Raw genomic sequence first — 25520 nt, 5'->3', positions numbered from 1 at the left:
AATAACGCTGTTGACCTGCAGATATGCGGTTAATCTGCAAGTTAACTCCATTATTATTCTGCGCGGCGCCTCCTGCCAGCATTCGGTATCCAGCCATAGAAGCGGGGTCCTCATCTGTTCAGTTGCCACTCTGAGTATACAGAACGGCCGCTGTAACTGCGTCTCCGGCCATGATTGACAGCCAGATGCAATGCAGAGCCGGTGTCAGTCAGGGTCACGGGCGCGGATACAGCGGCCGCTCTGTATACTCAGAGCAGTGACTGAACTGGCGCCACCCCTGTGACTGACATCGAATGCTGGCGGGGAGAATAAATTTCATTCAACAGTGCAATTTATTTGACAGATGAATGAAATGGCGCCTCAGTCAGCGCATGCTGCGACTATGCCCAACACGTGTGCACCGTTGACGTTTTATTTGAATACTTAATAAAAATGGAAAACTCTTCTCTCTTTCGCTATTCGTTCTATATGGGGAAAAAAGCTGAGGGCAGCATTCAACAGCTCCATAGGGACTTAATTGAACCGCCATCAAGCCTGCACACTACCACACCATTCTAACAGGGATAAAAGTTCCCCATTCTGCCGATCTGTGCTGGTCCCACTGGTCAGACTCCCAACAATCAATAAGTTATCGCCTATCCTGTGGATAGTGATGTCTATGCATCATGTTTACCCTGTTGTAATGAGAAGGTCTGTATGTGAATGGATAATGTGTCTGTGAGCATGAAATGTGTTGTTTTACTGTGCTAATGGTTGTGTGCAGTAATGTCTCCAGAGCTGTCAATCACACTGCTACATCTGTGGCTTTGTTCCGCTATGGTGTATCACTTTTCATATGTATTAAACTCCTGGAGAACTCATTTATCCACGTTGCCCTCATCTTTTGCAGAAAATGTTTATCCGTCTGCTGTTGAATAAAATGAAGCGTTTGATCTGACTGAAGAAGTTTTCTAGTCTCTTCTTTTTGCTCAGTAACAGTGGAGCATTATGAAAAATAAATTATAAGCACCATTCAATTTGCCAGTAGGTCAGTTTGTGTTCTAAAAGTTAAAAAAAGGTTTTACCAGGACATATTGCTAGCTTGTCCTTAAAATCTCAAAGGGACGCTTGCCGCTGACCCTTTATTTCAGTGATAGACAAAGCCACGTGATGTGGCTTCTGGTATTTGTTATGGTACTCTGGGTCAGACCCTCACTGATGGCACATTAATGCCCTATAGTAAGGGCTCTATATATTCCATTCGGTCGTGTTACTCCCTCACTTGTGCATTTTGCAGCCTCATTTGCCATCTACTGTAGACTATGTAATAACCAGTCCATTCGTTTGCTCTTGCAGGTTTGTGTAACTCTGCCGACAGCTGGATGATTGTGCCCAATATCAAGCAGAACCACTATACAGTGCACGGCCTACAAAGTGGCACCAAGTATATTTTTATTGTGAAGGCTATAAACCAAGCCGGCAGCCGAAACAGCGAACCCGGGAAATTAAAGACAAACAGTAAGTAATTGTAAATGTGTGTCCATTTCCTTGTGAGTTTTTTCCTCTTTGAGAAGTATAGGTATAACAGTAGGTGGGTTTATGCTCATTAGAAGGTTAGACACCTGGGAAATTAGATGTACACCTGTTTTTTATTGTAAAAAAAAGTTTCACATTTTGGCTCAAGACACACTTGGCCAGAAATGTGCACATTTTCAGTTTTCTTTTTTTTGGATTCTTTACGAGTTTTCAAAAGTAAGAGAAGTGACGGGTTTAAATGGGAGGAGACCGGGCCATCTGTAGATTTACCATAACGTACTGTTTAAAGTGGAAAAAATTATGGTGCACATTTACACCTGCTCACAGGTAGTGTAGATTTTCTTTTTTTTTTTTTTTTTTGCACACGGACAACCAAATTTTATTAAGAGGCTCTTAATAACATTTGCATTGTACTTCAGTGCACATTAGGTTAAATCTAGTGTTTGTAAAGGAAAGAACTCCATTATGGCTGGCTCTCGAAGCTTGGAGACAGTGGAGCTTGGTGGTAAGGATTGTCCCTCCAAAGTAACATAAGGGAGGTATGATCAGGACTAAATGACTGTGAGTGAGACTGTATAATCGGCTATTGGAACTTCCAACATTCTGATTAGTGATGAGCGAAAGTGCTCGGATGAGGTGTTATCCGAACTTGTTCTTGTTCTGAGTGTCTTCGACGTGGTCGAAATATATGTTTGAGTTCCCGCAAGTCTTGTAGCTGTTCGACAGCCGCAACACATGCATGAATTGCCTAGCAAACAGCCAATCCCTGCATGTGTTGCCGCGGGGCTCAAACACATTTTTCAAGCACACCGAAGACACTTTGTGAGCTCCCGAGCATAACACCTTGCCCGAGCATGTTCACTCATCACCAGTTCTGATCAGTGTCAGTATCTGCACAGGTACGAAGTTATGCAGAAAGTGTCATCTATAAAGACTAGCATCGTTATGGCGTTTGGGTATGTTCCTTCAGTGGATTTTCTGCTCTGCTTTTGCTCATTCACACAGAGAACATCTGCATCCTAAATAGAACGCCACTGAGGATTTGAGATGGAAGTGATTGAAAATTGAAATTTGCAATACATAGGGGAACTATAGCAGTTTTTTAGTATAAACGACACCACTGTGATGGCTATGTGAAGCATTACAGCTCAGCAAAAGTCAAGCTACTGGGGAAAAGTGAATAATTTTTTTTTAATATCGCACAGTCCCTTTAGATAATAAATCCCAGGTTACACTACACAGGTAGAGGTTTGATAGGTTTACACAAATGGAGGCTAGATAGGTGTGTCTTACAAGTTTAACTACTCATTGAACAAAAAAGAATTCCACTAAAAAAACTAAATTTGAGACCTGTGTATCATAAGTTATACTCCGATTTCTGTTGCGGATATGCAGTTTGACACTCTATAGATCTGTATACAGATTAGAACTTTGTCTCGTTTTTGCTAAGATCTTACACATGTCTGTAAAAAAAAAAATAATTTTGCGCAGCTGTAACAGCAGTGTAGATTTCCCATTGCATACAGCCTACTCGCAAAATACTCAATCAGGATACAGAACCACCACTAAACAAATAGATTTTGTGCCGAACAGTACAATAGGCTGGCTGAATTAAGCAGGTAATAAATAACACTTTTGTGTGTTTCTAGGCATTCAAGTTAAATTAAAAATCACAAGTTTTAGGTTTCTTCAGCTTGATGCCAAACAGAACATTTGAAAAATTATTGGGACGGATTAAGAAAACATGTAGGAAACATGTAGGGTGTTGGGGTAAAGTAGTTTAAACAGGGAGATTTTTCTTGTTTTGGCCAGAGTTTAAACACCAGCAATTTGTATATGGCTTACTGAAGAATATCCACTCACTGAATCTTCAGAAGTTCATGTTTTCATACCCTTAAGAAACAATATGGGAGCTGTTAAAATGTCTATTCACATATGTAACACCAAGGTTCATGAAGGTCTGTGTTTTTGTACATATTGTGCATAACTGGAAAGAGGGTGTGTGTGTGTGTGTGCTTATATACAATCTTGTGCAAAAGTTTTAGGCAGGTGTCGTAAAAATGCTGCAAAGTAAGAATAATTTAAAAAAATAATGTGCATAATTTATTTTAATAAATTAACAAAATGCAAAGTGAATTAACAAAACAGAAATTCAAATTAAATCAATATTTGGTACGATCACACTTTACCTTCAAAACCCGCATCATCGAATCAGTTCTTCTAGGTTGACTTGCACGCAGTTTTGATGGAACTCTGCAGGGAGATTGGTCCTAACATTTTGGAGAACTTCCCAAAAATGCTAGGTGGATGTAGGCTCACTACTTACTCAACTTCTTGTTATTTTTTACGCTGAAGATAGTTTTTAATGACATTGGCTGTATGTTTGGGGTCTTTGTCTTGCTGCAGGATACATTTGCAGCCATTGGACTCCTCCCTTATTGTATGATAGTTGAATAACTGTCTGTATTTCTTAACATTCAGAGGGCACCATTTGATGAAATTTAGCGCCAGACTTGCAAGGAACCTCCACCATGCTCCACTGTTACCTGCCGATACTCCTAAGGCCGGAGTCACACTAGCGTATAATACGTATGAGTGCTATGCAAGAAAACATCGCATAGGACTCAGGCCAGTGTTAATCTATGGGGAAGCTCACATCACCATTTTTTTTCTCGAGCGTATGCTGCGATTTTACACGTATATCGGCCGAGACTCGCCAATGAAAGTCTATGGGTGCGAAAAAAAATCTGACACCACACGGACCATCGTTGTGACTTGCGAGAAAAACGCACACATTTTCCTCATTTCAGCCCATTGAGCCATTAAATTCAATGAGGAAAAGCAGTGAGAAATGTAAAGCCATATGGATATCATACGGATACTTGTGCGATTCTCAGGTGAGAGAATCGGACCGATTTTTCATATGTTGTCTGACTCCGGCCTTATTGTACAGCTCTCCAGCCATTCGCAAACAAACTGTCTTCTGTTCCAGCAAGTTATATCACCTTTTTACTTATCAGTCCAGTGTGCCAACTATCCTTTTTTATCATCCTGTTTCCTATATTAATATGCATAATTGAGTTGCTTGGCCTTGTTTCCATATGGAACGTACTGGTTTTTCTACGATCCCTAAATGGAGACCATTTCTGGCCAAACTTCTCCAATCAGTATGGTGTATCTGAGTTCCTTTTGCTTGCTGACAGTACTGAGCTGATGGAAATGCTGGACATCTGATTTCAAATGGAATTTTATCAATTAATAAAATGCAATGTAAATGAACAAGAGAGAAATTAAATAAAATCAATATTTAGTGTGACTTCCCCTTTGCCTTCAAACTCGCTTCAGTTTCTATAGGTGCACTTGCACAAAGTCAGCTGTTTTGTAGGATTATTGTCAGGTATATGAGTAACCAGTTATACCAAACACAGTGATTAATAAAAACAGAAACAGCCATGTAAGAGGCTGAAAACTGAGTGATGAATACCCAAACTGCCAGACAGTTGAAGTTTTGGGAGATGGTTTCATATCACAGATCATACACAATGGTAAGACAGTGCACAGCAACAAAACAGAAGATAGTTATAGCAAGGTCTCCCACAGGCAAAGATTTTAAAGCAGACTGAAGTTTAAGGATGTGCTATTTAACCTCTAACGGTATGTGCGCATGTTAAGGAATTCTCAGAGCTTTGGACGAAGCGCATGTTCGCTGCGTCCAAAGTGCTGCCGGCTATTGAACACAGGTGAATCCGCACATGTTCACTGAACTGTGCGGATTCACTGCGACCAATACATTGTACGGGTGAAATTTATCTTGCGGGGTCTCACGTCTCCGCAAGATAAATTGGCATGCTGGGGTCTGGAAAAACGTGCCTCATGTCCATCTCTACAGGTGATCCGCAGGCATCTGTGCATGCATAGTGGACGTGGGATTTCTTGAAATCCCATCCACTATGCTGTAACATCTGGTCGCTGCAGGTTGGACCTGCAGCGTTTTTTGATTGCGTGCACATACCCTTATGAAGAAACACTAAGAAATTGGCAATGTTTAGGACCACAAGTGAGCACAGTGGTAAGCCGAAGAAACATAGTTCGGTATTTGAAAGGCACATCATGCTTACGGCTCTTCAAAGATGTCCAACAGTGGCATCAACTAAGAAAAACTGGCAGCAACCAGTGAAAGCCAGCTACATCTATCTGCTATTCAGAAAAGTTTGACCATAAGTGATCTTCGTTAGAAATGGGGCCTAAAAGCCATATATTTGACATGGCCAAGCAACTATGTGCAAATACATAGGAACTGGGGTGCAGAAAAATGGCAGCAGGTGCCATGGAATGATGAATCAATGTTAGGTGTCGAGTTCCTGCCGCTGCACAGGGGGAATCTCGAACCATGTCCGCTGCGGTCTCCCATTCTTCTCCAGCCGCATCGGGTTACTAAGCGCGGCCCTGCGCTTAGTAACCCGCTGTTTACCCTGGTTACCCGGGGACTTCGGGATCGTTGGTCGCTGGAGAGCTGTCTGTGTGACAGCTCTCCAGCGACCAAACAGCGACGCTGCAGCGATCGACATCGTTGTCGGTATCGCTGCAGCGTCTCTTAGTGTGACGGTACCTTTACCCCGGACTAGTCCTGACTCGCACCTTGCAATCATGCCACCCTGGACGTGGTTGACAGCTTGCGTTAAATATTCATTATTGCAGCACTGGTGAGCAGGACTCCATCACGCTAAAATAGGAAATCCAAGAGATGAGATGCCTCACCGGACAAATCATACCTTATTAGCATGTTTAATGCTGTCGGTCATTAAGGTAATTACTCAAAGATAGCAGCATTAATTATCACATAGAACACTGTATTGAAATAGGGGAATTTTATACCTACATACCACTACAGTAGCAGTGGGGAACAATCAAGGAATCTAACAGGCTCCCATAAACATGGCTCATAGTTATTGCAAGTATGAAGAGCAACATGTAATACATAACAGGTAAAATGTATTAAACAAGCCAATGAAGTATACATGTCTATTACTATTGCCACCCAACTTCTACCTAATGAACCATGTCTGGACTGTCACCTGGAACATTTCTAATGGTATTCCTGTTATGGGCCTGTTGGGTAAATAAACAGGTTAATCAAGGCCATGATGCTATTTTTTACAAATGTTTCTTGGTTGTGTATTTATAAATTTGGAAAGAAATGCTGTTTTGTTAAGAGTTGGATAGAAAAAAGTATGTTTGGCATATCTAGAAGAGATGAAGGCCTGAAGGCTCTGCTGACCCCAATTCATCTGTGTGTAGCCTCAAAAATTTGTTGAGCACGAATAAGTATAATTAGGTCCTAGCTTTAGTTTCCTTTGGCAACATCTGGGAACTGTTGATACAGCTTCTTTTTTTTTTTACTGTCCAAAAGTTTTAGGCAGGTGTGGATAAAATTCTACTATTTAAGAATGCTTTCAGAAATAGAAATGATAATTAAAACTATTAACAAAATGCAAAGTGAATGAATAAATACAATTTAATATCTACAAATATCTTTGTCTTCAAAACAGCATCATTTATTCTAGGTACACATGTATACAGGTTTTGAAAGAATTCGGTAGGGAGGTTGATCCAAATATCTTAGAGAAAGATACACAAATCTTTACCCATTTGATAGAATTGGCTATTCGTGTACCTGAGTTTAATGCTAAAAAAAAATCCCCTGACTTTGTACAAATGTACCTAGAAGAGTTGAGGCTGTGAACGAAAAGGATGGTCCCACCAAATATGGATTTGATTTAGATTTCAGTTTTTTCATTCCCTTTGCTTTTTGTCAATTGTTAAAGAATAAACTACCGGTATTAACACTTGTATATTTATCTGTATTCAATTCTTATTCTCAGCATTTAGCCTTCATAGATTATTGTTTACTAGATGGCAGCCCGATTCTAAAGAATCGGGAGTCTAGAATCCATATATACTTGAAATTCGGCAGGAGCTTGAAGAGCAACGTCACTGGGCCCGCCTCCACGCAGTAGAAACTTGCTGTGAGGTAAAAATTCAAAAATCACACCAAAATGGCGGGCGGAGTGTGTCACAGTACGGCACGTTTCTGATTGGTCGCTCGCAGCAGGCGGCAACCAATCAGACACTGTTGACGTCACTTATCTCCGGACATTAGCTCCGGACATTAGCTCCGGACAGGAAGTTGGCACAAATTGCAGGAAGTAGTATTCTAGGCAATTATATATTAGAAAGGTGCACAACCTGCGGCCCATGATGCCATGTGTGGCTGCTATCATGTAGTTTCCATGTTAAGAAGAAAAGTGGCACATACTTCAGAACAGGGAAGTGTGATTAATAATGGTGCACTGAGTAGCCATCTTATCACAACCCCGATTGTGGCCTCCGCCTCTATGGCGAGCTGATTGTAGAAAGGTAGTGGGTGTTCCCTCTTCCTTTTCGATAGATTCCAGGACACAACCCATCAAAGCTTTGGAACCTGCTGCCATCAGACAATCTCAACAGAAAGCTTCAATATGCCATACATTTTTTAGATTAAAAAATATCCCTTTATGTCTTTATTGGCAGTGGTTCAGAATGCCATTGTGGTCCTCGAACCAGAAGAGATGGTGCACTGTTGATTTAATTTATTTTCTATCCTGTTCTCCTGTTACCAACACCATTGCAGACCTCTTTATCTGAATTATTCAGATGTAACTTTTGCTGTGCACAGAAAAGAATTGTGACTGTCTTAAACATGCAGTACCACTGACTTTTTTTTTAAATATATTTTTATGAAAGCCCCATGTTTAGGCCCAACATGATAAGAAGCTGGCCTAACGACATGGCGAGTTTTAATGAGCTATCAGAGACAATATAGGCAGGATATTATTAGCAAAGGCTTACACATGTACGTGATAGTTTGATGTGGTTTATCTGCCTCTGGTCTGTTCCATTGTCATCTCTTTGGCCCCCAAGTAGTTAACTGTACTTGAAGAACCATTTTTAAATAAACCATAGATAGGTTTCACTTTTGGGGATCTTCATACCTTTAAAGAATACTTGACCTAGAAAATGAAATGAATGAAAAAATATAGTTGCTCACAGTTTGTTAGCCTCCAGAATTTTCAGTGTGGTCCTGAATTTTGATTTCTTCATTCTCTGTATAGTCCAGAGTAATGAAAAGCCAGTTGGGGACCGTAAGGAGAGACCTGAGTCTCCCTTTCATTTGATTGATGAGTCTCCATCTATGTACACATATGGGAGAGACCTATCAATCAACTGGAGCAGGGCTGGGAGCAGCCTGCATGGGACTTCATAGTTCGGTGTCTCTCTATGGTCCTTGGCCACCTTTCCAAAAGCATTTCAGAATAAAACATACTAGGCTACAATCCAGTGTGTGATTCATTCTGCCTATGGTTCAGGTTGCATAAATCTGATGAGCAATTTACTTAATCCCTTTACCACCAGGGTGGTTTGCACGTTTATGACTGGGCCAATTTTTACAATGCTGACCACTGTCCCTTTATGAGGTTATAACTCTGGAATGCTTCAACGGATCCCGGTGATTCTTACACTGTTTTCTCGTGACATATTGTACTTCATGATGGTGGTTAAATTTCTTTGATATTACCTGCGTTTATTTGTGAAAAAAAACGGAAATTTGGTGAAAATTTTGAAAATTTCGCAATTTTCCAAATTCAAATTTTTATGCCCTTAAATCACAGAGATATGTCACACAAAATACTTAATAAGTAACATTTCCCTCATGTCTACTTTACATCAGCACAATTTTGGAAACAAAATTTTTTTGTTAGGGAGTTATAAGGGTTAAAAGTTGACCAGCAATTTCTCATTTTACAACATTTTTTTTTTCAGGGACCACGTCATATTTTAAGTCATTTTGAGGGGTCTATATGATAGAAAATGAAAAAATAGAAAGCAGCACAGCCCGATATAGAGTGGCCAGATGGAGTCACTGCGGGAACCACTGAGCTCAGCATGCACAGTGAGGTGCACGCGTCCAAGGCACAGCAAACATGTAGATCAAAAAATGAAGAAAGACGCGGCAACACTCACCGATCCTGTAAAGCGGGCTTTACCTCTTTATTCAAGTAAGTGTGAGACCATCTTCACGGCACGGGGGAAACAAAATGAAGGAGGTGAGCGGGGGAGAGGACAACAGCCGTTTCGCGCCTGCACCGGCGCTTCTACGGGTCCACCGTGTTGCCGCGTCTTTCTTCATTTTTTGATCTATATGATAGAAAATACCCAAGTGTGACACCATTCTTAAAACTGCACCCCTCAAGGTGCTCAAAACCACATTCAAGAAGTTTATTAACCCTTCAGGTATTTCACAGGAATTTCTGGAATGTTTAAAAAATGAACATTTAATTTTTTTCACAAAAAATTTACTTCAGCTCCAATTTGTTTTATTTTACCAAGGGTAACAGGAGAAAATGGATCCCAAAAGTTGTTGTACAATTTTTCCTGAGTACCCGGATACCCCATATGTTGGGGTAAACCACTGTTTGGGTGCATGGCAGAGCTCGGAAGGGGTGCGCTATTTGACTTTTCAATGCAAAATTGGCTGGAATTGAGATAGGACGCCATGTTGCGTTTGGAGAGCCACTAATATGCCTAAACATTGAAACCCCCCACAAGTGACACCATTTTCGAAAGTAGACCCTCTAAGGAACTTAACTAGATGTGTGGTGAGCACTTTGACCCACCCAAGTGCTTCACAGAAGTGTATAATATAGAGCCGTAAAAATACAAAATATTTTTTCACAAAAATGAACTTTTGGCCCCCAATTTTTTATTTTCCCAAGGTTACCAGAAGAAATTGTACCCCAAACGTTGTTGTACAATTTGTTCTGAGTACCCGGATACCCCATATGTGGGGGTAAACCACTGTTTGGGTGCATGGCAGAGCTCGGAAGGGAAGAAGCGCCGTTTGATTTTTCAATGCAAAATTGGCTAGAATTGAGATGGGACGTCATATTGCATTTGGAGAGCCCCTGGTGTGCCTAAACTTTGAAACCCCCCACAAGTGACACCATTTTGGAAAGTAGATCCCTTAAGGATCTTGTCTAGATATGTTGTGAGAGATTTGAACCCCCAAGTGTTTCACTACAGTTTATAACGCAGAACCGTGAAAATAAAAATTCTTTTTTTTTTCCACAAAAATTATTTTTTAGCCCCAGTTTTGTATTTTCCCAAGGGTAACTGGAGAAATTGGACATCATAAATTGTTGTGCAAATTGTCCTGAGTACGCTGATACCCCATATGTGGGGGGGAACCACCGATTAGGCGCATGGTAGAGCTTGGAAGGGAAGGAGCGCCATTTGGAATGCAGACTTAGATGGATTGGTCTGCAGGCATCACGTTGCATTTGCAGAGCCCCTGATGTACCTAAACAGTAGAAACCCCCCACAAGTGACCCCATATTGGAGCCTAGACCCCCAAGGAACTTATCTAGATGTGTTTTGAGAACTTTGAACCCCCAAGTATTTCACTACTTTTTATAAGGCAGAGCCAAGAAAATAAAAAATCATTTTTGTCCCACAAAAAATGTTTTTTTAGCCCTCCAAATTTTTGTTTTCCCAAGGGTAACAAGAGAAATTGGACCCCAGAAGTTGTTGTCCAATTTGTCCTGAGTACGCTGATACCCCATATGTTGGGGTAAACCCCTGTTTAACCCTTATGTTCTGTTCGGGTCATAGTGACCTGAACAGACGTTTTGCGGCCCTGTAGATTTTTTATTTTATTTTATTACATGTAATTAGTGTTATTACTGTGTGATACACTGCTCTACACTTAGCATGATAGATTGCTGGATATTGAGCACTGGTATGCTTTAATGTAGTATAGAAGCTCTTATTGTTTTTGAAGCTGTTTTTTTCTCAGACTTTATTATTATTGTTTACTTACAAAGGTTTTTTTTTTTTTATTTCAAAATATGTGTAGTTTTCTATTTTCGTTTTGCTCATTGATCTGTTTTTTCAGAATAAAAACAAAAAAAAGATTTCTAGTTCATTTTTCTTTTTTTTTTTTTACTACCAAACATGTTCACAAACAGTCTAGTAAGCAAAAAGTATAAAAAAAATGGAGTTAGAGTGTCTAAAATCAAGGTTTAATAAGCCGGGTCATAGTGACCCGGAACACTACAAGTGTATAGTAAATGCGAACAAAACAGCAGGGTTAAGCGCACGAGAGAGCTCAGAAGGGAAGGAGCACTGTTTTACTTTTTCAACGCAGAATTGGCTGGAATTGAGATCGGACGCCATGTCGCGTTTGGAGAGCCCTGATGTGCCTAAACAGTGGAAACCCCCAATTCTAACTTAAACCCTAACCCAACCACACCCCTAATTCCAACCACACCCCTAACTGCAACACACCCCTAACCCTAATCCCGACCATAACTCTAACCACACCCCTAACCCTGACACACCCCTAACCCTAATCCCAACCGTAAATGTAATCCTAACCCTAGCCCCAAACCTAACCCTAGCCCCAACCCTAACCTTAGCCCTAACCCTAATGGGAAAATGGAAATAAATACATTTTTTAAATTTTATAACTTTTTCCTAACTAAGGGGGTGATGAAGGGGGGTTTGATTAACTTTTATAGCGGGTTTTTTTAGCTGATTTTTATGATTGGCAGCTGTCGCACACTAAAAGATGCTTTTTATTGCAAAAAAAAATTTTTTGCATTACCACATTTTGAGAGCTATAATTTTTCCATATTTTGGTCCACAGAGTCATGTGAGGTCTTGTTTTTTGCGGGACGAGTTGACGTTTTTATTGGTAACATTTTCGAGCATGTTGCATATTTTGATAGCTTTCTATTCTGATTTTTGTGAGGCAGTATGACCAAAAACCAGCTATTCATGAATTTCTTTTGGGGGGGGGGGGAGGCGTTTATACCGTTCCGCTTTTGGTAAAATGGATAAAGCGGTTTTATTCTTTGGGTCAGTATGATTACAGCGATACCTCATTTATATCATTTTTATGTTTTGGAGCTTTTATACGATAAAAACAATTTTATAAAAAAAATTATAATTTTTGCATCGCTGTATTCCGAGGACTATAACTTTTTTATTTTTTCACTGATGATGCTGTATGGCGGCTCGTTTTTTGCGGGACAAGATGACGTTTTCAGTGGTACCATGGTTATTTATATCTGCCTTTTTGATTGTGTGCTATTCCACTTTTTGTTCTTCGGTATGCGATCTGACATGAAGGGCTGCAGGCTTACCAGTGCTTGCTCTGAGCAGGCGCTGGTAAGCCACCTCCCTGCAGGACCCGGATGCAGCCCCCCGGCCATTTTGGATCCGGGGCCTGCAGGGAGGAGACGCTCGGTACAAGGTGAGCACATCGCCTTATACCGAGGGTCTCAGGGAAGCCCGCAGGGAGCCCCCTCCCTGTGTGATGCTTCCCTATGCACCTGGAACGCTGCAATCATGTTTGATCGCAGTGTGCCGGGGGTTAATGTGTCGGGGGCGGTCTGTGACCGCTCCTGGCACATAGTGCCAGATGTCAGCTGCGATAGTCACGGGGGGGAGCGCGGCCAATCGCTATGACGTACTATCCCGTCGGTGGGCATACGGGCCCACCCCACCTCGACGGGATAGTATGTCTAATGTCAGAAAGGGGTTAAATGATCTTCCTGAGTTCCTCCACAGAATCATAGCTGATCGTTGCAGGTTCCTTCAGTGTGACGACCTGTGATCAATTAACCATCAACTACTATTTCAGTTGTTGAATGCAAAAAGACATCCACAACAAGTTTCTCCATTTGATAATTTTTTAATATTGTAGTTCACAGAGGGTAACATTTTGCCATGATTTCATTATCCGCTCTAAAGTCTCTCATTCAATGCAAAAACCCATGCATTTTTTGCTGTATATTTACCTTCATTTTCTCTTTCTAAAGCTGACCCCACATAAAAACTAATGAAATTGTATTTAGACGTTATGCAGCTGTGAAAAATCTGTAAAATAATAAAAGTTGTGACTGAAGTCTCGTAGGAGTCATGCACTATTAGCTATTGATAAATTCTTCAAGAAGCCCATTCACTTTCCCACATTGTTACAAGAACGTGAATAGAATAGTGAGGAAAACAGACAATATCTGCCGTGACCTGTGGTGCAGTTATGATCAGGGGTAAGTGGCTTACTACATGTTATTTCAGGCGGAAAGCAGTTCTCATCTGGTTTAACAAGAACAGTCATAAAAAGCCAGTCCCTAAAGTAACATTCAGGTAAGATTAAAACCAAACGCCAAACTCAACAGCAGCTGTAGGCAAGACCTTTCACCCATAAAATATATCACTTTCCTTTGTGATCCGGTCTTTAGAAGATCTTTGTGTACAGGGCTTTCACTCATTTTAGTGAGTCATATATGTAGTCATTGACCTCTCCCAATGTTTTGCAGGATGAGTGGTGAGGTTTCTTTTATTTTAATCATATTTAAGAATCTTCTGTGCAACACTTTTTAAGGGAAGTTTTACCTTCCTTTGTGAAGGTGTTCAATCTGCAGGTAAAGTACAACATAAAAAGATCTCCATACTGTAAGATACTGACATTCCCTCCATAGATCTCTTAATGGAAGACTGGATACTTTTAGTAGAAATCGCAGTGGCTCGTTAGACGGCATTTTATTGGTTGGTGCAAAAGAAGAAATCCCCAGCCAGCTGTTGCCATTTTATATCCAAACAAAAGTAGAGAAGAAGCTCAACTACTCATCTTCCATGTCAATTAAAACTTTGCCAAGGGAACAAGATTTACATGCTCGTCTGCATGAACCCTCAGGCTCTCAGGACTTGTTACTGATGAGCGTATAAATCAGACATAGGAAAGATATATATCTTGGTACCGTGTTAGCCAGTGGATAGAATAATATTTAGAATTGAGAGTCCTCAGTGGTTGATACCTTTTAATGGCTAACTGAAAAGATTGTAACAAATTGCAAGCTTTCGAGACTACTCAGGTCCCTTCATCAGGCACAGACTAATAGAAATCCTGAAGAATTACATATTTATGCACAACACCGCACAGAAATAATGCCATAGATAAGACATGTGACGTGAAGCAGAACTACCATTATGTGAGTGATAAACAGTTATGTCCATAAATATTGTAAGTCTGCAAGGACGGGGTACTCTCCCCTCTGTACCAGTCTGTCATTGTAAATTTGTTTACTGTAAACGATACCTATAACCCTGTATGTAACCCGCTTCTCATGCACAACACCATGGAATTAATGGTGCTATATAAATAAATAATAATTGTAATAATAATATTGGAACAGTTCATAGATAAGGAGTGTGAATGTTTTATTGTCCTCTGACTGGGGTCTCGTTCTATGTTATGATGCCCCCACATGGTCTGAATGAGTAAATTCCTTAATTGATGTAAAAAGACATAAATCCATGCAACACATTCTTTCCTGCACTGAGTGTGTCAAAGGTCATCATCAGCTTATATTCCCAGACTCTTCTGTCTCTCTGAGATTTGAAGTTACCTTTTATTACAAGTAATTTCATGTCCATAATGCTGTGATCAGGGAGATAAAAATGTATTCTTTTTTCTCTTATTGTGTGGCGATGAGAGTTCATCCTTGTTCTCAGTTTTTGCCCTGTCTCCCCTACATACAGATTCCCAGTTGGACATTTAGTACAAATAATTAGGTACACCACATTAGAAGTGACGCAGCTGAAAGTACCTGGGATCTTGTAGTCCTGATGTGAATTGGGGATCTTTATCTTCTCCGTGGTCATTATAAATGGACAGGTTTTACATTTTTTCTGTTTGCAAGGAAGGGTTCCTGCAGCTGTTTGAGAGGACAGGGGATCTTCTGACAATGATGCTTCTTAGATTTGGGGGCATCCTCAAACACAGTAGTGGGGGGTCTGGAAAAATGGACTGTAAGCGGGCATCTTTTTGCAGTAAAGGTTGTAATTTGCGTGCAGCTCCCCTAAGCACCTTCAGATTTGGATTGTAGGTGACTGCTAGAGGCACCCGATTTATTTTCTTCTTTAGCATTGTAATGTAGCCGATGATTCCTTGATATTCTAGTTGCTCTTGTAATTTGGTTTTGAATTGTTCTTGGATGCTAGCCCTGATTCAAAAAGGTCTTTCTGAGGTGACCAAGGGGTTCATCCCTACCCATAGGGTTGGATCATATACGATTGTATCTGATGGCTTGGCTATAGACAATAGAGTTTTTTATGTGTTTTGGATGGAAACTGTCCCATTTAAGGTATGTTGGACGGTCGATTGGCTTCTGATACAGGGATGTTTCTATTTCATTGTTCTGCAGCTTAATGATGGTGTCCAAAAAGTAAATTTCTGTGAAGCAGTAGTTGAGTGTTAAGTTGATGGTGGGATGAAATTGATTAAACTGTTCACGGAACGTCTTTAGCTGTGGCTCAGACTCAGTCCAGATGATTAAAATATCATCAATGTAGCGGTAGTAGGCCAGAGGCCTGATGGGACTTGAGGACAAAAAGTCACTTTCAAGCTTGGCCATGCAAAGATTTGTGTACTGTAGGGCCATTTTACTTCCCATTGCTGTGCCAGTCTCCTGTAGATATATCTTGTTGTCAAATTCAAAGTAATTGCGGGTGAGGATGAATTTTATTAGTTTCACCACAGAATCGGCATCAGTCCATGTGTTTTCTGGGAAGAATTTGTAGGCATTTAATCTATCCTAGTGTGGGATATTAGAGTACAAAGATTCCACATCCATGGTGGCCAGGATGGTTCCTTCTGGTAGAGGACCTATTGCTGATAGTTTATTCAATAGATCAGTTGTGTCCTGAATGAAGCTGGGTGTATCCTTTACCAGTGGTTTAAGAATACCCTCTACCCATCCAGATACCTGCTCAGTAAGGGTGCCCACACATGAAATAATTGGTCATGAAATTACTTGTATTAAAAGGTAGCTTCAAATCTCAGAGAGACAGAAGAGTCTGGGAATATAAGCTGATGATGACCTTTGACACACTCAGTGTAGGAATGAATGTGACATATGGATTTATGTATTTTTACATCAATTAAGGAATTTGCTCTTCAGATCATGTGGGGGCATCATAACACAGAACTAGACCCCAATCAGAGGACAATAAAACATTCACACTCTTTATCTATGAACTGTTCCAATATTTATGGACATAACTGTTTATCACTCACATAATGGTAGTTCTGCTTCACGTCTCCGGTCTTATCTATGTGTTGATCCTGCTTCGGATCCACAAACGGTAGGTGGCGACTTCAAAGGAAAAATAAACTCCAAGCAAATGTGGCGCTAAGCACCTACGGATTTTTCGAATGCATCCACTCCCAGTGAAAAAATGTTAATAAAAATTCATTTATTTTCTCAAAATAAAAATATATATATATTTGTAAAATATTTTACAAATATTTTACAAATATATTTTATTTTTTATTTTGAGAAAATAAATGAATTTTTATTAACATTTTTTTCACTGGAAGTGGATGCATTCGAAAAATCCGTAGGTGCTTAGCGCCAGATTTGCTTGGAGTTTATTTTTCCTTAGAATTTATCCTTGAAAGTCAAAGGATTATTCATACACATCTGTCTCTGTTCTAAAACATACAGGGTGGCAATTGTAGAGCCAATCTCTGATTCATGCTGCCCGTGGTTTGGTTATAATGAATCTCCTGTCAGATTCCCTTTAAATGAATTAAGATTTGGGAAGTTTTTAACTGACACACAATACAGATGCTGGAGCTCCTTTTCTCCTATTTGGATCTAAGACTATTACCACTACTTTTTGGATGTAGCCAGAACCCAGCAGCTCAGTCATTTTTATAGTCGACATGGTTGGTTACTGCAGGTTCACCCCTTCTTAAAATGAACATCATCCAAGGACATCAGACCGGCACTGCGAACAGCTGATCGTCAGGGGGTGTCACCATCAATAGGTAATCAATAAAAAAAAATTTTTTTTACAGACCCTTTAGCTTGCAACTGTGTGGATTAAAGCAGCCAAACTTTAATGCATATTCATTCTATAATTGCCACCTTTTGATCATTTTATGGCAAAAAGTTAAGTTTAATACTCCTAATCATGTTGTCATTAGATATTTACATAATTCTAAATTAAAAATTAGCAGCATATACTGTATATTCAGAACCACTATTAGAATGACTGGCTCGTTGGCCAAAATTATTCCAATACTGGTACTGTTAAGCCTAAGATCAAAATAAAAAGGAAATAATGTAAATATTAGATGGACCATGTGGTCTTTTTCTGCCAACAGTCTTCTATGTTTCTATCTAGGCCCTACAACTATATCTCAATGACAAGGAAGGAGTATTTCGGTCTGTAGACTATCACCTACCTAACTAATGCTAGATCTGTCTCACCACTCATCTGTTGCACCACTCGGACCTCCACGGATACTCAGGGACATATGTCAAAGGGTTCCATGAAAAATGCCCACAGGAATAAGCCCGCAGAATGCTCACAGGAAAATTTCCCACATGGACGAAATAGCAGTTCATTAAAAGTTTACGAACCCCTTCACAACATCTCCCGTATATGTATAGTGCATGTCGGAAAAAGGTGTGTGGAGCGGGCACGCTGCTGGAATTTTTAACCCATTTTACAGTACACTATGTGGTACAATAAATGTCACTCAAAAGTGCAACTTGTCTCACATAAAACAAGCCCTCATATGTCAATGTGGACAGAAAAATAATGCAAAATAGGAAATTGGCCACAGCATGAAGGGGTTAAAGAGGGCTAAGGGTATTCACACATAGAAAATTGGTCACATGTCCGCTCAACAGTGGTCACCCTGTTCACAGGCTCCAGAGCTATACAACATATTTCAGGCCAGGTTATAGGGGTAGGTGATGATAAAATATTGGTGCAGCTGGCGGTCACACTGAGCTCAGGCTCTGTGGTGATATAACATATTACAGGTCTTGAGGGGTGGGTGATAAATTTTATTTTGTTCATGTAAGCAGTTTTCCTGTGGGCATTCATGGCTGTTGCCTTTTTTCTGTGAGCATTTTTCTTTTGGGTATTTCTCTGGTCCCCATGTCACAGTCTTTGGCATTGACAGAGATAGTCAAGCTCTGGTCACACAATGAAAGGAACGGCCACTCTATTCAATTCCCCCTGGCCACAGTCCTGTCTAATAGAGTATAGAGACCTAAGTCCACCCAGTGGTGGTCCGAGAGGTGGGGCTCATACTGATTTAACAATTATGTAATTCTACCAGGTTGGAATACCCTTTTAAGGAGTAATATTTATAGATTTTTGCATTATATTTTTTATTTATAGATTTTTGCATTATGTTGTCTTGTAACCCTATTCTTTTGGTAATATGACCGTTATTGTGTTGCTAAAAACACAAGTGTGTCTCAACTTACAAATCTAATTTGTTCCAGGATGACCATTGAAAATTGAAATATGGTCAGTTTAGGTCATTGTAACTTAACCCCTTCATGACCGGGGGATTTTTCGTTTTTCCGTGTTCGTTTTTCGCTCCCCTCCTTCCCAGAGCCATAACTTTTTTATTTTTCCGTCAATTTGGCCATGTGAGGGCTTATTTTTTGCGGGACGAGTTGTACTTTTGAACGACATCATTGGTTTTAGCATGTCGTGTACTAGAAAACGGGAAAAAAATTCCAAGTGCGGTGAAATTGCAAAAAAAGTGCAATCCCACATTGGTTTTTTGTTTGGCTTTTTTGCTAGGTTCACTAAATGCTAAAACTGACCTGCCATTATGATTCTCCAGGTCATTACGAGTTCATAGACACCAAACATGACTAGGTTATTTTTTATCTAAGTGGTGAAAAAAAATTCCAAACTTTGCTAAAAAAAAAAAAAAAAAAAAAAAAAATTGCGCCATTTTCCGATACTCGTAGCGTCTCCATTTTTCATCATCTGGGGTCGGTTGAGGGCTTATTTTTTGCGTGCCGAGATGACGTTTTTAATGATAGCATTTCGGTGCAGATACGTTCTTTTGATCGCCTGTTATTGCATTTTAATGCAATGTCGCGGCGACCAAAAAAACGTAATTCTGGCGTTTCGAGTTTTTTTCCCGCTACGCTGTTTAGCGATCAGGTTAATACTTTTTTTTAATTGATAGATCGGGCGATTATGAGCGCGGCGATACCAAATATGCGTAGATTTGATATTTTTTTTATTGATTTATTTTGATTGGGGCGAAAGGGGGGTGATTTAAACTTTTATGTTTTTTTTATTTTTTTCACATTTTTTTAAACTTTTTTTTTTAACTTTTGCCATGCTTCAATAGCCTCCATGAGAGGCTAGAAGCAGGCACAACCCGATCGGCTCTGCTACATAGCAGCGATCTGCTGATCGCTGCTATGTAGCAGAATTGCACGTGTGCTGTGAGCGCCGACCACAGGGTGGCGCTCACAGCGACGGGCAATCAGTAACCATAGAGGTCTCAAGGACCTCTATGGTTACCATTCACAAGCATCGCCGACCCCCGATCATGTGACGGGGGTCGGCGATGACGTCATTTCCGGCCGCCCGGCCGGAAGCGGTAGTTAAATGCCGCTGTCTGCGTTTGACAGCGGCATTTAACTAGTTAATAGGTGCGGGCAGATCGCGATTCTGCCCGCGCCTATTACGGGCACATGTCAGAACAGCTGACATGTCCTGGCTTTGGTGCGGGCTCACCGCGGAGCCCTGCATCAAAGCAGGGGAGCCGGCATCGGACGGTATAGTACGTCCGATGCCGGTAAGGGGTTAATGGACCGCCGCCTATGTAAAAAGCCATACGCAACTATGTATAGTTTAATTTCTTTTCAATGTTTATTTGGCTAGCACAGGCACGTTTCCAACCCTACGATACAAGTTTCCGATTTCATGCTATAGAAAATATTTTTCTTTGTGTTTATTGAGAAGAGTGAATTTTTCTCTTGAAATATGGAAATTGACATGGTATTTTTGGCCATGACTATATTATTCTTTCCACTGTTTGGATCATGGCATGTTATGTGGCAGTCTTTTTCCTTTGTGCCATCTTTTGTTGACACTGACTTGTAGCCAGGAACATTAAGCTTCATGTTGAAATTTCATGTAAAGGCAAACATCCACATGGAGTTCATCTTCCTGTTAAACAGTGACTTGTATTTAATACAACAATATTTTGCTTTTTTGAGCAATTCCAGGACAAATAAGGTACACTTTCTTCCAAGACAACTTTTTGCACTTTATCATAATGTTAATAGAACTTTTGTCCATGTAATGTTCGGTTTCAAGTAGAAGAGCAACTACTTTAGCATAAACATTTGGGTAGTTTCCTGCACTGTTTCCCTATTTTTTATCTAGATAGAAGTTTGGTATTGATGTCTTATAAATAATTTTTCAAGGTAACATCCACCAGTTTCTTTGTAAGTTATACTTCTATTCAGGCTTCATGCAAAGATATATTGATCCTGACATAGTAGGAAGTATCTTGTTTATGAACAATTTCCAGTAAATTCATTTTTTTTTTCTGTAAAGCTTTATAAAAAGAATTGACAAGAATGCTGAACTGGGCTATCACTAATCACATTTGTTATTCCATCCAGCACCTTCGTTGTATACAAATGTATCTTGTATATCTAAAAGGGCAAGATTTCCTTCCGCTTTGTGTGTTTCTTTATTATCCCAGGGTGATATCCTAGCGTAATCCTGGATTTAAACTCTAAAGTATTAAATACAACACCGGAATGTTATTTTGCTATTTACAAGTCCTCAGAGAGTTTGTTTGATCTGCACAAGCTTAAGGACGTGCCTCCTTTTAAGCCCCTTTAATTTCCTTTAGTAGTTTGAAATCTAGAATGTCTAGAACTGTTCACTTTTATGTGCCGTTCGCTCTCTGTCAGGTATACGTGTGATGTAATGTGAGATATTGGGTCAGGAAGTATTGTCATGGAAAGTACATGAAAGTTAATCGTTTAGCCATTTATCAGATTATTAACTCTTCTGTTACAATAAAAAAATTTTTGTCTCTAAATAATGTCTTATTCAATAGGGAATTAAATAGAAATCTCAATAGTCGTAGACAATGAAAATATAATTTTTAGATAATCTGTTTAATTCTTTTTTTTTTTCTTTTGCTTTCAATGTTATTGGGTGGATACAACTTTAAAGTAAGGGGCCCTATATCCAATAGATTGCTGTCATTCTGCCAATTGTTTGGCTGACAGCTTTGTCTCCCAACTGCTCCATACACAGGAGCCCTCACCCTGCTGAATTCTCCTGTACTCTGTGAGAGACTCTTTTGGTGGCATATCTCTTCGAGAACTAAAGGATCAGCAGTCATGAAGCCCCCTTACGCAACAGACTGTCCACAGAACCGACGATACCTTTTAGACTATCCATTATATATTGTTAGCCTTATTGTTTGCTAACGGCTCTGTAGCTAATGGATGAAACTGATTGATTTTAATGTTGTTCTGCAGATCGAACACTATTACTAACTATATGGAGTTGTGAGTGCTTTTCCAGCAATGGAACATGTTGTTGTTTGTTTTTGTTTCTTCTACTGGTGCAATCTATGAAAATAAGTGGCCCTGTTGCTCTAAGCAAGGGGTTCAATAATTTGTTATCTAAATGGTTAATAGGAAAATAAAACAAATTCTTTGTGGTAAAAATGTTATGTCTACTCGGATAATTTTGACGGCAGAGAAGCTATTGGGTAACGAATGTTCATAGAGATATATTTTCTTGACCACTGGCCCTTCTAAACAGGCCAGCAAACATCCGATTAACAAGCACACGCTCATTCATCATGTGTAGTGATGAGCGAGTGTACTCGTTACTCTGGTTTTCCCCAGCACGCTCGTGTGGTCTCTGAGTATTTGTAACTGCTCAAAGATTGCTTTTGTTGACGCAGATGCATGATTTATGGCTGCTAGCCAGCCTGAGTACATGTGGGGGTTGCCTGGTTGCTAGGGAATCCCCACATGTATTCAAGCTGTCTAGTAGTCGCAAATCATGCTGCTGAGACAACGAAAACTAAATCTACGAGCAGTTACAAATACTCGGAGACCACCCGAGTGTGCTCGGGAAAACCCGAGCAACGAGTACACTCGCTCATCACTAATCATGTGCAATCAATTTTAAGCAGATTTAAAAGTCATCATTATCTGCAATACATCGCCTAACATGCTGCTGATACATGATATTCTGTGGGCACAGAATATTTACAGGCATGGATCGTGACTTGTAAACCGAGACAACCAGTATTTTGCTCTGCACTGACATGGAGCAAGAACCCCAAAACCATTGCATTTTACTTTTGAAGAAATTTTGGGGGTTTGAAAAAGCATTCTTAAAGGTTCGGCGTTCCCATCTCCCAAGATCCTATCCCAATATGTTATATGTGTAATATTATTAGCAAATACCTCCAATTAGAAATGTAGTATATAGTTCAAGCTTGTTAATAGTCAGACATTGGCTTACTGATGGCATTATTGGGCAGGCTTTCTTCCTTCAGGAGGAAAGCTAATCTGCACTCAAGTAATATTTGATTCGTAATTTGTCAATGTTAAATTACATGGGAATATTTTTACCTGAATTTTTTTCCCTTCTTTATGTTATTTCTTAGCTAAGTGATAGATATAACCTATTGGTACTCTCTCTGTTTATGTTTTACTGTATTAAATTAAATTATAAACTTTCATTGTATGTTGGAAAAAAAATCTTTGCATTTTATAATAATTATCTGATTGCCTAATAGAAAATCCCCAAAAAGGCAAGAAAATGTAATTTTAGCAGTCAGTGAGGTGGCAGCCACTTTCCGATATTCACGTTATAAACCAGAGTGAACTTTATTTCACCTCTCTGGTACACAGCTGCTCAATGTGACCGTCAGTTTTGATCTGCGTCAATTAAAGGATTGGGTCGCACAATGCCACTAACGATATTTTGGGTGTAGTGCTGCCAGGCAAAACTTCACTGAAAAGCTGAAAATTCTTTATATTCTGCATTGTTTGCTTTCTCTAGGTCAGCCATTTAAACTAGACCCAAAGTCTGCCCATCGGAAGCTTAAGGTTTCTCATGACAACTTGACTGTGGAAAGAGATGAAACCTCCTCGAAAAAGAGCCACACACCAGAACGTTTCACAAGCCAAGGAAGTTATGGTGTAGCTGGCAATGTGTTCCTGGACAGTGGCCGCCATTACTGGGAAGTGGTTATAAGTGGAAGCACCTGGTATGTATTAAGTGTCAGTCCCTGAGCTTATATCTGGTGGTTTTCCTTTCTTTTTATATGAAGACTATACCATAATGAACCAGAAATAATATTTAAACAGTAACACAAGTAGGTCTGGGTTTCCCTTAAGAATTTTACATACTTGTGTATCGATGTTTAGAGGAAATTGAAGATTTTAACATTCTCTATAAAAACTTTCTCAAATGGGTAATTTGCTTTTATTATCAGCCTTACCAAATTTCGGCATCTCAGGTTAAAATAAGGCCTTGGTTTCGTGACCACAATACTTAGCAATAAAGAAACCCTACGTTTGAATCCTGTGAATTTTATTTAGAATGTAAGGATTTCATGAAATAGCAGAATTACACTCTTTACACACTGCAATTTAGTATATATTTTTGTGAAATGGCGCAAACTGTAGCTTAGTTTATAATTTTAACTACTCCACATGGTTCTGAAATCATTCGGGATATACAAAGTTATCCTAGATGCATGAAAGAGATGAGCTGTATATTGAACAAGTCCTTCAGTGGTATCTAGTAGGACCTCATTTGCACTCATTCTCCTCATGAAAGGAAACGTATCATCAGATCAGAAAATGTCTTGGTCTTTAAATAACTTTTTTTTTTACTCTTGGCATTGTGTATATGTATGTATATATATATATATATATATATATATATATATATATATATGTATATATATATATATATATATACACACATACACATATATACACACTGATATATATATATCAGGGCTGTGGAGTCAGTAAGCCACAGTTGCGACTCCGACTCCTGGATATTATCAGCTCCGACTCCGTCTCCGACTCAGACTCCTTCATAAATGGCCAATTCGTAACAATAAATTTACTGTTGTCAAATATTAACATCGTGCTTATTCAGTTTCTCACCATCATATAAGTAATCAGAGCACTTAGAGCAAAAACTATGTTTATTAGAATACAATTAGAATATAGCAAATAACTTTTATAAACTTTTCTAAACTCTTGTAAGTAAATATGCAATAAACACTGTTATGCAGTTAATAAGAAATCTATAAATTTGTCCTCAGAAAAAGTATTGCCTCTGTCAGATCCTCCTTCATGGATGCCCTCGAATCTGATCAAATTATTTTGAGAGCAGAGAACAACCTCTCTACACTAACTTGGGTTGGTGGCAAAGCAGTAACCACTCGGGCAACATCTCTGACAATGTCAGGATACAGAGGAATCGCTTGTTGCACTGTTATTTTTGATAACGGTCTAACTTCTTAATTTCTTTTAGCGCACATGAATAATGTGTCGTACAACTGATATAGTGGTCAGTAATACTGTTATTCCTCATGTACTCAGTTAGCTGATGCAAAGTTTGTTGAAAGGATAATACTTCTTACAGTCTTCCTCTTGTGAGTAGCAGCTGTGAGATGCTTGGAAGACGCACACCAAACATCTAGTCTAGAGGAGGAGCTTTACTACTAAGAATTTGAAACACAATTTCACTTTCAGTTTCATATATGCTAGCCACCTTAGGGAGAGACCCAAGTTGGGCTAAATGTAGCGGGACGAAAGAGACCGAAAAGCCCTCTACTTAAAGGAAATACATAGTGGATGCTTTCCTGAAACGGAAAGTACTTTCAAGCAGCATAATACAAAGAATAGCAGGTTTACCCAGAATCCTTTGCAGTAGGCGGAGCTATGCAAATCATCTCTTTCCACCCCAGTCTAATCCACAGCGCTTGGAACCGCCAAGCGTGCAATGCTGCGGATTAGTTTCTAAATTTACACAGCCAACCAATTCCT

At 39.7% G+C, this 25520-nt stretch overlaps 1 protein-coding gene across 3 annotated transcripts in view; it reads left to right on the top strand.

Moving 5' to 3' along the window:
* Positions 1-25520, top strand: part of MID1 (midline 1) — a 266283-nt gene that overhangs the window by 238975 nt on the left and 1788 nt on the right. For all 3 annotated transcript variants that reach the window (XM_069761598.1, XM_069761600.1, XM_069761599.1), the window contains 2 exons: positions 1336-1497; positions 23512-23719. In XM_069761598.1, coding sequence (XP_069617699.1) covers positions 1336-1497; positions 23512-23719 — 370 coding nt within the window. The remainder of the gene's footprint in view (positions 1-1335; positions 1498-23511; positions 23720-25520) is intronic.

The sequence above is a fragment of the Ranitomeya imitator genome, chromosome 3 (genome assembly GCF_032444005.1).
Source record: "Ranitomeya imitator isolate aRanImi1 chromosome 3, aRanImi1.pri, whole genome shotgun sequence".
Lineage (NCBI taxonomy): Eukaryota > Metazoa > Chordata > Amphibia > Anura > Dendrobatidae > Ranitomeya > Ranitomeya imitator.
This window is presented reverse-complemented; position numbering and strand designations above follow the sequence as displayed.